Source organism: Podarcis gaigeae, assembly GCF_964106915.1.
Source record: "Podarcis gaigeae genome assembly, chromosome: 8".
Taxonomy (NCBI): Eukaryota; Metazoa; Chordata; class Lepidosauria; order Squamata; family Lacertidae; genus Podarcis; species Podarcis gaigeae.
The window spans coordinates 23,048,398-23,063,536 of record NC_139684.1 but is presented as its reverse complement, the minus strand read 5'-3'; the positions used below and the strand labels follow the sequence as shown (position 1 = coordinate 23,063,536).

General features: G+C 46.0%; 1 protein-coding gene across 5 annotated transcripts in view; it reads left to right on the top strand.

Moving 5' to 3' along the window:
• The window catches only part of MEGF6 (multiple EGF like domains 6), a 211,605-nt gene that overhangs the window by 121,069 nt on the left and 75,397 nt on the right, over positions 1 to 15,139 (top strand). For all 5 annotated transcript variants that reach the window (XM_083752388.1, XM_083752387.1, XM_083752389.1 and 2 more), the window contains one exon: positions 5,952 to 6,074. In XM_083752388.1, the coding sequence (XP_083608514.1) occupies positions 5,952 to 6,074 (123 nt within the window). The remainder of the gene's footprint in view (positions 1 to 5,951; positions 6,075 to 15,139) is intronic.

Here is a 15,139-nt window from a genome sequence, read left to right as displayed (position 1 = left end):
GCTGCCGAGGAAAAATCCCAACGTATGCAAGACTGGCCAATTATGCTAATGAAGATTCGGTTATGAAAATTAAGAGGTGGGAGGGTGAGACCAGCAGCCTGCTCTGCACTCACCCCAGGGGTCCCAAAAGCATCTTTTCTCTGCTGGGAGCCTCTCCTTCAGGATCTGAAAAAGGGGTGACGTTCCCTCTGGTCAATGAGACATTGCTGGGAAGGGCTGCAGCTTAGTGGTAAAGCATCAGCTTTACATGCAGGAAGTTCCTGGTTCGATCCCTGACAACTCCACTTTCATCTCAGTGAAATCCCTTCATGAGACCTTGGAGAAACACAGCTACTCATTGTAGACTAGTGTTCTTCAAACTTGGGTCCCCTGATGCCATTCGGACAACTAGTGCCATCATCCCCTGACCCCTGGCTATGCTGGCTGGGGAAAATGGGGACCCAGTGTTGACAAATACACTATTGAGCCACATGGACTTAATGGTCTGATTCTGTAAAGACAGCTTCCTACATTTGTAGCTGCTAGACCACCTGCTTGCTGGCAATTGACCCCAACAGCATTAAGCCAGTATGGGCTGCAGGTGGGTAGGGTTGGGGCTGATTAGAGGCTGCAAGCCTTTTACTGCCTTTGGTGGTTTAGCAGCCTGAGCAACCTGAAGGGAGGGAAGAGGCCAAGGAGAGACCTGAAGGCTGCCCTTTCAGGAGAATAAACTGGTGGAGAGAGGTAGGAGGTCTATTCTCTCCCTCTTCCCTGTGCCCTCTGATCTGACAAGAAGATAGAGAGGGAGGGTAGTCTGCTCTTGAAAGTAGCCAAGAGTAGAAGCATTGGAAGCTACCTTGTATTGAGCCAGCTGGCTGGTTCAGTTAGCTCAGTATTGTCCACACTGACTGGCAGCAGCTCTCCAGGGTTTCGGATGGAGGCCTCTCCCATTGCTACCTGGAGTTGTCGAGGTATTCCAAGCTAGGGGTGGGGAAACCTTTTTTCAGCCTGAGGGCCGCTTTCCCTCACATACAACCATCTTGGGGCCATATACTAGCATTGGGGAAAAGTGGACAAAGCATTGAGTGCAAATTTTGTCTTTCTACATTAGGCTGTTGTTGTTTAGTCGTTTAGTTGTGTCTGACTCTTCGTGACCCCATGGGCCAGAGCACGCCAGGCGCTCCTGTCTTCCATTGCCTCCCGCAGTTTGGTCAAACTCATGCTGGTAGCTTGGACAACACTGTCCAACCATCTCGCCCTCTTCTCCTTGTGCCCTCCATCTTTCCCAACATCAGGGTCTTTTCCAGGGAGTCTTCTCTTCTCATGAGGTGGCCAAAGTATTGGAGCCTCAGCTTCAGGATCTGTCCTTCCAGTGAGCACTCAGGGCTGATTTCCTTAAGAATGGATAGGTTTGATCTTCTTGCAGTCCATGGGACTCTCAAGAGTCTCCTCCAGCACCATAATTCAGAAGCATCAATTCTTCGGCGATCAGCCTTCTTTATGGTCCAGCTCTCACTTCCATACATCACTACTGGGAAAACCATAGCTTTAACTATACGGACCTTTGTTGTCAAGGTGATGTCTCTACATTAGGCTAGTTCATGTAAACACCCTTGCATCCTCCTCGCTTGCCTCCATCCGGACAAGCAAGGCATACTCTTGGGGTTCAAGGACACATTCCAGCCAGGCAAAAACACCCAAGAAGGATGCAAAGCAGGGCCTGGGGAGAGTTCTGAGGTTTGAACAGTGAGCTATGCAAGATCACATTGGAAGTTCTGGAGGTGCTATTGAACATGATTAGAAAGGACCGGTTGGTACAGGGAATTGAGGTCGGAGTGAAACAATATAAATTGAAAGCATTTGCAGATGACCTGGTATTAACATTGCAGGAGCCTGTCTCTAGTACTAAAAGAGTGTTAGAATTAATTTCGGACTTTGGTCGGGTGGCGGGATTTAAGCTGAACAAGCAAAAAACTAAGGTTATAGCAAAAAATTTGACAAGTACAGAAACAGATGAGTTTGTGAAAGAAACAGAATTAAATGTGGTTAAAAAAGTAAAATATCTAGGGGTGTATCTGACCTCCAAAAATTTGAATCTGTTTAAGGACAACTACGATAAATGTTGGTTAGAAATCAAAAGAGACTTGGAAACATGGTCAAGATTGAAACTTTCCTTGTTGGGCCGAATAGCAGCTATAAAGATGAATGTATTGCCAAAAATGCTATTTTTGTTTCAGACCCTACAGGTTGTGGACAAGGTGGAATGCTTTGGAAAGTGGCAGAAGGATATCTCTAAGTTTGTTTGGCAGGGCAAAAAGCCCCGAATAAAGTTTAAGATATTAACTGATGCGAAAGAAAGAGGGGGATTTGCCCTGCCAGACTTGAGGTTATATTACGAATCTGCAGCCTTCTGCTGGTTGAAAGATTGGATTTTGCTGGAAAACACTGATGTCCTAGATCTGGAAGGGTTTGACAACGCCTTTGGGTGGCATGCATATTTGTGGTATGACAAGGTCAAAGTGCACAAACTGTTTAAAAACCACATTGTCAGGAGAGCAATTTTAATGGTCTGGACAAAATATAAAGACTTATTGGAGAGTAAGACTCCGAGGTGGCTCTCACCGGTGGAGGCCAAGGCACGTAAGAGACCTAATATGGAAGCCAATTGGCCTAAATATGAGGAAATTATTGAAAAGATTGGAGACAATTGGAGGTTGCAGAGCTTGGAAAAACTAAAAAACAAGGTGCGAGATTGGTTGCATTATGCACAAATTCAAGAGGTCTTTAAAGTAGACAAGAAGGTTGGATTCCAGGTGGAAAAATCGAAACTAGAGACAGAATTGTTAGAACCAAAAAGTAAACTACTTTCGAGAATGTATAACCTGCTGCTTAAATGGAATACTCAGGATGAGACAGTCAAATCCGCCATGATAAAGTGGGCGCAGGATTTGGGGCATAACATTATGTTTGAAGACTGGGAAAGGTTATGGAACACCGGAATGAAATTTATGGCATGTAGTGCCTTGAAGGAAAACATTATGAAAATGATATACCGGTGGTACATGACCCCAGTCAAGCTTGCTAAGATATATCACCTGTCTGATAATAAATGCTGGAAATGTAAAGAGGCGGAAGGGACATTCTTTCACCTCTGGTGGACCTGCCTGAAAGTGAAGGCCTTCTGGGAAATGATTCATAATGAACTAAAAAAGGTACTGAGATTTACCTTACCTAAGAAACCAGAGGCCTTCCTCCTGTGCATGGTGGACCAGAGAGTGCTTAAGAAGGACAGAACCTTTTTTATGTATGCTACTACAGCAGCAAGGATCCTGATTGCAAAATATTGGAAGACACAAGATTTACCCACACTGGAGGAATGGCACACGCAGTTGATGGACTATATGGAACTGGCCGAAATGACTGGCAGAATCCGAGACTTGGGAGAAGAAACATTCGAGGAGGATTGGAGAAAATTTAAAGACTATTTGGAAAAACATTATAAGTTGTATGAATGTTAAAAAACGCACCCTTTAGGAAATTCTAGCTTCAGTAATGTTAAATTAAAGAAATGGAAATTAAGGTACAAGGAGTCAGAGATAGAATAATGAAACAACTTTATTGTGTTAAAATGAAAACGTACATGACTTGGGTCATAATTTATTTGAAATTGGGTAACATGATAAAAAGGAAGATACAATAAGTATTGAAATAAGTTAACAAATTGCAGACATTATGCATCACAGAGAATGCAGGGTTGGGAGGATGTGGGGAAGTCCAACAGATTTGGAAAAAAGAGTAAGAAAAATTTGTAACTTTTCTTTTCCACTTTCATAATATGTTCTTTATTCTTTTTTCTGTATTTCATAAAACTAATAAAAAATATTATAAAAAAGGAAGTTCCTCACACATCATACATAGGTACACAGGGAGGAAGAGATGTAGTTTGCCATTTTGTAAGACCATGCTAGGATTGCTCTGTCTTCATCATTGTCCATAAGCTGCGTTGAATTTGTTTTGTTTTTAATAAAGAAAAGTGGGGAACATTTTGAAAACAAATGGCCTCCGTAGTCCTGTTGAAAAGAAGAACGCAAAGTTGAACTGAGGACAAGCACACCTTGATTCTGACTCTTGATTCCTGCCCTGCCGCCAACAATCTGTTTGCAACACAATTTATCTTTGCGTTCCTTCTCTTTCTGCCTTTGAACACTCAACCAAACGAAAGCTTGTGAAATGTCTCAATGCATTCCCCCGGTTTCCCTTGAAACATGACAGATGATTCTGAACCTTTTCAGTGCAGAAGTTGAAGCAGGAGGATCTGATCATTTCACAGCAGGACGCTGGGAAAAGAGCGAGTGCCAACCTTTCTTGGCCGTGCTTTTGAAGTTTCTCTGTGCCCAGTTGAGAGCATTTTGGACCGCAAGGCCGGGTCCTTGTCAATTGAGGGCAACCGGATTTGGACCGTGTCCTAGAAGCGCCCCTTCTCATTAACCGCAAGAACCATTTGGGGGAGGTGAGATAGCTTCTCTCTGTGGTGGCTCCACTGACCCCTACAGGGGCAATAAAATAAATATAAAGACATTGTCCATCACCATTTCTCTGCTGGCAGGAAACGCCTTTTGTCTGCATCTTCTGTGTTTGCCTTGGTGCGTTTCTTTCTGGGCAGAAGGCCAAATGGAAGGAGGACATTTGTGAGGAAGCCTCTTCTCCCCGCCCCACTGCAAAAGGAAAAAAGGGGGAAAGCCATGCTCCAAAACCAGAACAGAAGATAAGCATCATGGGCTTGAATGTGCTCGAGACTCATGGTCTCCCCTTTCCACACCACAGAGCTGAAACAAAATCAAGCCCAAAGTTTGTGTGTGTGTGCGTGCGTGTGCACATGTGGAGGGAACTTTTGGATCTGCAGTTTCCAAATTTTGCATGCATATTGCATTACATTGTTTAGACTGCTGGTTAGAAGAAACTGAATGGTTAACCCTGGGTAGAGTCGCTAGCAAAACCTGCTTGTCCAGGGTTTGGATAGGAGTTTTGAGGGGTTATAAAAGAAATGTGAGCATTTAGGGGTCCTGAATTCTTTCCTGGCTTAGATTAAAATCCAAGCCAGAGAATAATTTCCAGCAATATCCATCTCTCACTTAGCCAGTCCAGCAGTCTTCTAACTCTCTCCCCTCCTTCTTCTGTTTTATACCCTAAGAACTTTTTTTCTGAGCTGAAGCACTCCATTTCCTTTGGGACAACTTTCCAAGAACCACCTGGTCCTTAGGAAAGGTCTGAAGGCTGGGGTTGGTGCTAGCAGGGAGGGGGACACTGAGGCAAGACCATCAAGCATAGGCCCTGTGCCTCTCTTCATGCATTGTCTGAATGTGTGACAGTGTGTGCCTGTACAGGGCTTTTGTCCTTCCTGTGGAAGCTAGCTGAAAAGCTGCTTCAGGGGTGGGGACCTTGGTTACAATCCACACATAAGCTGATGAGGTACAAATTGGATCAGAGCTGCTGCCAGTCAGTGTAGCCAGTATGGAGCCATATGGACCAATGGTCTGACTTGGCATAAAGCACCTTCCTATGTTCATTAGGCACATCTATAGCTTCATGATGGAGCACATAGCTGCATGGGGTGCTTCCAGACACCTTGTTTATTAAGCATTTGTTCTGGTTTGTTTATGGGGAGGTTAGACAGTGTTGTGTCAAGCAAGTGTCACAAGACTCCAATGCATTTCCCCATCACTTTCCTGACTGCAGTTTTGCAGGAACTGGGCTCATTGTGCAAGACCACCAAGTAAACTTTAACTGTGCAACCTGAATTGTTGATACGTGATTGAATCCCACCCCAGAATAGCGACAACATCTTCCTAAGCCTGGTCCGTTGGCCTGGCTGGCTGCTCCTCTGGACTCCTGCTTCAGGCTGGCACAAATGCTGAGTTTAGCTTGCACCGTGCCCGCTGCTCTGACTGTTTCCATTTTTGCTTCCTTTCCAGATGTTGACGAGTGCCAAGTTCACAATGGGGGCTGCCAGCACAGATGTGTGAACACTCTGGGGTCCTATTACTGCGAATGCAAGCCAGGCTTTCGTCTGCACACAGACGGCAGGACCTGTCTTGGTAAGACGTGGATTTCAGCGGCATCTCAGCCCCTCTGATTACTTCCAGTGTCCAGCCCAGCACACGCTGGGAAGACAATGTCAGCCAAAGGGATCTGGCTCTCTTGTAATGAATCATCTCTGCAGAACAATGCTACGTAATCACATTGACTGCCTTTGATTCACCAGGTTTGCTTAGTTGTTAAGAATGGTGCAGCCAGCCTAGGGGTTTTTACTCATGAGTAAGTCCCACCATGTTTAATGGCCCTGCTTCCAAATACAGTGGTACCTCAGTTTACGAACTTAATCTATTCCAGAAGTCTGTTATTAAACCGAAACCATTCTTGAACTGGGGCACACTTTCCCTAATGAGGCCTCTCATCACCAGTGACCTTCCACCATTCGGCTTCCGTTCTTAGACCGAGGTAAAGTTCGCAAACCGAGACACTACTTCCAGTTTTGCAGAGCAAAAAACAGGAACAGCTGGTAGGCGGCAAAAGAGGGAGACTCCCGGCCGCGCCTGTGTTAAATAGGGCAGGCCACGCCCCCAGAGCTAGCCGATTGGCTGACCAGGGGGTGACACAGCCAGGGATTCCCCCAATCGCGCAGGGGCTGGGACCATGAAGCCCGCAACCCCACCTCCTCTGCAGGGCGGAAGTGGCTTTCCTAAACCGAATAGTTCATAAACAGGGCTGTTCTTAAACTGAGGTACCGCTGTAACTGGACATGTGACTGCAGTTTCACAGCTCAGTTGCCTGTAAGATCATAAGCAGAATCTGCTGGATCAGGCCAATGGGAGGCCATGCTCCACCTTCCTGTTCTTACAATCACCCCAGCGGGAAGCACATGAGCAAGATCTGAGCACAACAGCGCTCTCATAAGACCATGCGAATACCCTGTTGTATCAGACCAATAGCCTCCTGTCTTCACAGTTGCCACCCAGATGCTTGTGGGAAGCCCGTAAGTGGGATCCAAGAATGAGAGCCCTCTCCCCTCCTGTGGTTTCCAGAAACTGGTATTCAGAAGCATTACTGGCTCTGCCCATGGAGGCATCATAGCTGGTAGTTTGGGATAGCCCTCTCCTCCATGGAATTGTCCAATCCTCTTTTAAAGCCATCTAGGTTGCTGCCCATCTCTGCCTCCTGTGGGAGCAAGTCCCATACTTTTAAATGGGAAGTGGGTGGTGCTGGGTCTAAACCACTGAGCCTCTTGGGCTTGCTGATCGGAAGGTCGGCGGTTCGAATCCCCGCGAAGGGGTGAGCTCCTGTTGCTCTGTCCCAGTTCCTGCCAACCTAGCAGTTCAAAAGCACACCAGTGCAAGTAGATAAATAGGCAAGTAGATAAATAGGTATATCGTGGTGGGAAGGCAAATGGCGTTTCCATGTGCTCTGGCTTCCATCACGGTGTTCTGTTGTGCCAGAAGTCGTTTAGTCATGCTGACCACATGGTCTGGAAATCTGTCTATGGACAAACTTCGACTCCCTCGGCCTGAAAGCAAGATGAGCGCCATACCCCACAGTCTCCTTTGACTGGACTTAAGCGTCCAGGGGTCCTTTTCCTTTTACCTTTTTTACTTTAATTATGTACGGTTATCCGTTCTGGAACTTCATCGGATTTCCATGAGTGGGAGAAAAACTTACATCTAACCACTTCCTCCATGCCATGCATAATTCTATAAATTTCTACCGGTCATCTCTCACCTTCATATCATCTCTTGCCTTTTCTCTAACCTGAGAAGTCCCTCTCCCCACAGAAGCTGGTATTCAGAAGTACGCTGCCTCTGACAGTGGAGGGAGAATATAGCCATTGAGATCCTTATTCTTTGCAGGCTATTGTTAGAAAATATAGATATGATAGGCATTTGTTAGAGGCAGAGCAGGTATTCTGCTTATGGCTATAGATTTGGCTTGCACTAGGACCAAGGGCTGCCAATAAGAAGGAGACAACATGGTTTGTGCTAACCATAGCTTAGAATCCAAATAGTGTTTCCTTCTTCCTTTTTTAAAAGAAAGGTTATATATCATTTGATTGTAGCAAAGCCTCTTAGCAGTTCACAAGAAAAAAATATTCACAATATCCATAAAAATAAATTGAAATTAATTGAAATTAACAGCAAAAGAGAGGCAAACCATGGTTTAGAGTTGGTGATTTAATTGTTTTCTCTCCTGCTTACATCAAATTAAGAATTAGTGGGGAAATAGGTGTGTCTGATTGCTCCACGCCTTGGCCTGCTTCTTTTAAGTAAACACCAGTTAGAGGTCTTGTGGAGAGAAACATATTCTTGGATGGAAAGTCTGTGAGGTGTGCCAAGGGAAAAACTTCAGGGAAGTCTCCAAATGATCATTTCTTGCTCTGTTGTTGTTGAAGACTGTAAAGTTTTGCTTTGAATACGACAGTGGGGCACAGTGGGGTGTGTGTCTGCTGTGGCCTAAACCACTGAGCCTCTTGGGCTTGCCGATTAGAAGGTCAGTGGTTCGAATCCCCGTGACGGGGTGAGCTCCCGTTGCTCTGTCCCAGCTCCTGCCTACCTAGCGGTTCGAAAGCATACCAGTGCAAGTAGAAAAAGAGGTACCGCTGCGGTGGGAAGTTAAATGGCATTTCCGTGCACTCTGGTTTCTGTCATGGTGTTCACTTGCACCAGAAGCTGTTTAGTCATGCTGGCCACATGACCCAGAAAGCTGTCTATGGACAAATGCCGGCTCCCTTGGCCTGAAAGCAAGATATAATAATAATAATAATAATAATAATAATAATAATAATAAATAAATAAATAAATAAATTTATTATTTCTACCCCACCCATCTGGCTGGGTTTCCCCAGCTGCTCTGGGCGGCTTTCAACAGAACTACCCCATAGTCCCCTATGGCAACCCCACAGTCACCTTTAACTGGACTTCACAATCCAGGGGTCCTTTACCTTTTTTTAACTGAACTCTGGACCACAAGCCAAATGTGGCCCTCAAGGCTTCTCTGTCTGGCCCCCAGGACTGTCCCTCAGGCCATGGCTCTTAGCACCCCCACTCTGCACCTTTTACAAGTGCTTCTGCCTATGTTTCATTGAACTGTGATATTGCCTCTCCCTTTCTGGGATGGAGAGAGGGTGAAACCTCAGGCTTTTTTGTGGCTAGAAGTGATGCTCATTATTTCTGACAGAAATGGGAGCAGAAATTGCCAATATTTGCTGATTTATCCCATGACTGGAATATGGACCGGTATTCATTATTGTTGTTTTTAGTCCATAAACAACACATAATTGACCATGTTCCCCTCATGTGGGCAGGTAATAATTCCTCTGTGTTACAAACTAGTCCAACTACCGAAACGTTTTCCTCCACATGTCAATCAGGTGGTGTGTCCAGCAGCTAATTGGATTATTATTATTTGAATGTTGCATGTTGGCTCCCTTCGGTTTTGAAACAATATACAGTGGTACCTCGGGCTACAAACACCTCGGGTTACAGACTCCACTAAGCTGGAAGTAGTACCTTGGGTTAAGAACTTTACCTCAGGATGGGAGCAGAAATTGTGCGGCGGTGGCACGGGAGTGGTGGGAGGCCCCATTAGCTAAAATGGTACCTCAGTTTAAGAAGAGTTTCAGGTTAAGAACGGACCTCCGGAACGAATTAAGTTCGTAACCAGAGGTTCCACTGCATATGCATTTTATAATTCTGCAAATCTTGGCTTGCTGCCACACATGCTGACCACCTCCTCCTCCCCAGTTTTTTGGTGGTCCTGTTTGGGTTAAGTATCATTGGCACTTATCACTTGGGTTTGCTATTAGAGGGCAGTGAGTGGTGCTTTGCATGAGAAAACTGCATAGTTCTGGAACTAAAAGTCTCTGTCAACCGCTACCAATCAGCTTATCAGACCTTTGGAGTAGAAAAGCTCTGAAACAGTCTATTCAATCTCCCCCCTTGCCCTCCCCCCCCGTGTGTGTGTGTGTGTGTGTGAGAGAGAGAGAGAGAGAGAGAGAGAGAGAGAGAGAGAATAATAGAATTATAGAATTGTAGAGTTGGAAGGGACCTTGAGGGTCATCCAACCTCTGCTTAGAAGCCTCCAAGGAAGGAGAGTCCACAAACACACAAACACAAAAACAAACACACAAAACACCTGGAGCTGTAAATTTACCACAGAGTTTTCACACCCGTGCATGGTGTCCACAGGGGTGTCTATCTTCTTGACAGGAAAACCTCTCCCTGTTTCCTTACCTCACCACAAGACAGAGGAGGGAAGCAGTAATGGATTTGTAAAAACAAGAAGCTACGCTGCTTTTTCTTCTCCATGGTTGTAACGTGCAAGTGCGATGTTTTGGGATGTCCCAGTTGACCCTGACTTTGTCCAAGCACCTGGCTTTGGGCTGGTTCCTCCTGAGCAAGATCAGCTTTCATCCCTCTGAAATTTGAGAAAGGAAAGCCGTGGTCCGAGGGCTCAGCTTGAGCTCACTTCGCGTGGGAGGCCGGCAAAGCACGGGGAATATCGAGGCTTTTTCAGACAAAGTGATCCCCTCTGGGATGATTTGTTTCACTGCACCCTCACTTTGTTCTTAATGGTTTGTTTTGAAGCAAATGGAGCAATGCTTTCCGCCCCAGTGAGACGTTTTCAAGCCACAGCGATGAGCTGTACTCTGCTTTCGTTTCCGATTCCAAGAGATTCCTTCTACTACAAAGGCCATTCGATTCTCCAGGTTTTGAAGATATTTGTGGAGCAGAGGGTAGCCAGGAAATGGCTGAGGGACACTTATCAGTTAAAGCACAGGTCACCAATGAAATTTCTGCTGAAATTATGTTTTGATGCATTCTGTTGTGAGCAATGGAAGAGGTTGTGGTCTCTGTGGTGCCTACAACAGTTTCTTCAGTTTTCAAATATGCACATTAGGCCCAGAGTTCCCTGAATTCCTTGGGAAAAGGGGCTGGCTGTTAAGCCACTCAGAACTGTAGCTCTGAGAGGGGAATAGAGCTTTGTTAACAACTCTTGGCACCCTTAATAAAAACTGCAGCTCCCAGAGTTCTTGGCGACGGGGGGGGGGGGGCATGACTGCTTAAAGTGCAATTATAGTGCTTTAAATGTATGATGTGATCTCAAACCATTTACTGGCAAGGGGAAAGTGGATGAGTCCTAATTTGGATGGTACCAGTGACATGGGATAGAAAATGTAGCTTTTGTAGCAGAAAAGTTTCTTGGTCTAGATAAAAAACCCCATCAGCCTGCTGTTCTGTGGTTCACCATATATAAGAACATAAGTAGATCCTTCCTGGATCAGGCCAATGGCCCATCTAGTCCAGCATCCTGTTCTCACAGTAGCCAACCAAATGTCTGTAGGAAGCACACAGGGAGGACCAGAGCACAAGAGGACTCTCTCTGCCCATGATTCTCAGCACCAGTGTTCATAGTCATACTGGAGGAAGCCTCAAACAAATCCAAAGACTCCCAGTTTACAGTGGCGTAGCATGGGTTGTCAGCACCCGGGGCAAGGCAAGTAATTTGCGCCCCCTAACCCATGGAGCCAGGTAGGGGCAGAGAGCTGCAAGTGCGAGTGCGCCCCCCCAGATGTTGCACCCGGTGCGGCCGGCCCCCCCTGCACCCCCAAGCTACGCCACTGCCAGTTTACAAAGATTGCAGGATCTTCCTGCTCTGTTGAGGCATTGCAAGGACCTCTGTGAGGGAGAAATTCTCAGTGGATCGTGAACACATGGAGGTGGGTACCATCTTTGGATTTCCTCATTCGGTCAGCAAAATGTCTTGGGCTGGCCTTCCCATCCCAGAGGATGCTGTTGGCCTCCCCTCTCTGCCTGCCACTAGACATGAGGGTCTTTGCTCTAGTGGAGCCTGTGATAGTTCCAGCTGTGCCAATTCCTTCCTCCAGGATTATGCTTGCCTTCTCTCTTTGAGACGGACGGAACGGTGCAAAACCCCACAGCGTCCCATTTGAATGAAAACATTGTGGCGAGCCGGTATGTGCAGTGTGGGGTTTCTAGAAAAATAGAGAGCAGAGGGGCTTCTAAACCTTGTAGCAACTTGGCAGTAAACCAAAAAATATGTAACTTTTCCGTGTCTGGAAAGTGACTTGTGTCCATTCACACCTTTTAGGGGCAGGGTCAGATGCAATGTGTGCACTGTAGTTCTATGGGGACATTATACACCCGCTTGAAGCAGACGCGTTTTAAGAGGAGATGAATTAAGTTCAGATGGGGAAAGAGCTTGCTCTCTCTGATCCAAAGACACTGTGGCTAGCTTTCATATTTTTCCAAAGTATTAGCAGTCCCTTAGGCCACATTGAAACCTACTTCTGGCACATGTGTGTACACATATACAGCCCCCGAGACAGCTAAAAGGCAACAGGAGTCCTGTTGGATCGAACCAAAGGGCCCATGTAGTCCACCTTCATGTTTCTCACAGTGGCCTGTTTGGCAGCGGAATGGACTCCAGGGAGAGGTGATGGACTCTCCATCCTTTGGAGGTTTGGAAGCAGAGGTTGGATGGCCATCTGTCCTGTACTTGAGATTCCTGCATTGCAGGGGGTTGGACTAGATCAGAGTCTTCAAGTGTGCCTGTTTTCCAGGGTCAGCCCCGGATTTGCAGAATCTTCCCTTAAAGTAAGATTTCAGTCCTCATGGTTCAGAATTAAGAGCTGCTTAAATGGGGACACAAGAGTGCTGCCTTAAACTGAGTCAGTCCCATCTAGCCAAATTTTGTCTACACCGAATGGCAAAGCTTTTCCAGAGTTTCAGGCAGGAAGTTCTTCCAGCTCTAACTGGAGTTGCCCACGATTGAATCTGTGACCTTCTGCATGCAAGGGAGATGCTCTGTCACTGAGCTCTAGAAGCTAGGAGCTTTGACTTAATTGGAGCAGCAATGCTTGATTTTGGGGAAGGGAGGGCTCACCATACAAATCGCCCAGGGCCTAGGAACCCCTACCTCCTTTCTCTTGTGCTTCTGCACAGGCATGAAAGGGGCTTATTCAGCCAGCTCTCTGCCTGTGTAAATATTTACACTGAGGGAAACGGTGAATTTGCTCTGACTTGATCTTTGAAATCACGTGGCTTTAATTATTATTTTTTTTTTAAAAAAAGCAACATTCTTGACAGGTCTTCTGAGTCTGGAGCCTGCCTAGAGGAAGGGCAGCAGAGGGAAAGGATGGGGGAGAAACAACCACTCAGGTTCACATTTTTAACATGGGACTACCTTATTCGCTCTCTTCGAAACAATATGTGAACCAAAGGAAGACTCTCTTTTGAAATTTTGTGGGTGTTCGAATTTTGCAATGTGGTTCTTCAATCAAGCAACACGTACCAAAAATAATGTATTAGGGGAAAGTGTTCCTACAGATGTGTAAGTGACCTACCAATATACATTGTATTAGCTTGCAAAAATGAGTATATTGGGGGAAATGCACACAAATATGGCCCCAGGGCTTCAATTCTGGTTGTAGATATTTTTGCGGGAGGCAGTGGGAGATAGGAGCGCCTGGCGTGCTCTGGTCCATGGAGTCATGAAGAGTCGGACACAACTAAACAACTAAACAACAACAACAAATGTTTTGGTATGGATTGAAGAGAAGGCCGCAGAGAGGGCATTTAGAAGGTGTTTAAAGGGTACTTCTCACTTAATGCGATTTCATTTAGGTGTCTGGGGGCCCAGAACATAAACCCCACATAAGCGGGGAGTCGTCTGTACTTCCAGTCCAATGCGATGATTGCAGCCCAAAGTGTGTTGTGATGCAGTCATTGTTGTTGCTGTTGGAAGATGCAGCCTGGGAATTCCACCCCTTACGGATCTCAGTTACCAGAAGTAACTATTAGTTGCTCGATCAATTGGCCATCATTGATTCAGAAGTACTTCCAATTCAGTGTGATGATCACAACTCAAAGGTATGGGGTTCTTATTTTCTCCCACCCACCCATTTCCCAGGCCACCCATTCTTTGGAAGTGGAAAATTTAGAGTTCATAGGTTGGGTATGCAGCAGTTCGGTCCTGAGCAGTTCGGTCCTGAGACACCGTCAGTTGTGCAAATTCATTTTTAGGAAGCAGTTGGCAGAACTAATGAGCAAAATAAGTAAACAAATGCAGTGCCAGGAATATTTTTGAGAGAAAGGGGGGGTGCCTTTGTTTTATTCTTAATAATAGAAAAAAGACTGTACAAAAGATTCCAGTTTAAAGTTGGCAACGAGCCACCAATCCAAATGTGTCTGGGCTGCCATAAAAAAACCCACAAAAGCTTTCAGGCTCATCAGCAAACGCTGACTAAAGCACAGTGTCTCCAGAATTGTGCTTTAGGAATTGAGGTTTGCTGTTGTCCCAATGGGCACAAAGGCATGACCACAGAACTCGAGAGAAGCTGGTTAGATTTTCCACCCACCCACCCAGAATCTGCACGGTCACTGTGCGTTTATTCTGAAGGGGCGAGTGTTCCTGGCTGCTGATGGGTACAAAAAAGAACCCAGAGGTCATCTTGGGCTCGTCCTCTTAGCAAAGCTACCTAATTAACTCCACAGAGAAAATAAAATGAATAACACTTCACTGGAGGAAACCGAACAAAACCAGTGTGTAATTGGAGGAGGAGAAAGGGACAGAGAGGTTTTGTCTTTCTTATACACAACAGACACCCAGCTAAATCCTAACCCACAGATCTGCTGCCTGCAGGGGTTTTAGGGCTGGGTGGAGACATTTTTCCACCATTAGAGAGGAGCTCTTGCTGGCAGGATCGGAGGCTACAGTTACAGCTGTGGAAACCTCCATCGGCATCAGTCGACCACCAGCAGAGTTTCAGTAGGGGCAGAGGCAGATTTGGATCTCCCCAATCCAAAGCCTCTTTGCCACTGGGTTCCCGACAGAGGCCTGAGTAATATGCTCCTCCCCAACCACACCAGCCTTCGTGGCTCAGGGGCATATGGTGCCTTGCCCATGTTTGCCCATATGTCTGCTTAAATCTGCAGAACTGGCACAGTTACAGGTGACAAGTAATGCCTGTTCTTCATTTGCAATAAATTGATCTGTTAGTATAGCAGCACCTAAACTTTGGAACTCCCTACCTATTGCTAAAAGGCAGGCGCTTCACTGTACAGTGGTACCTCAGGTTAAGTACTTATTT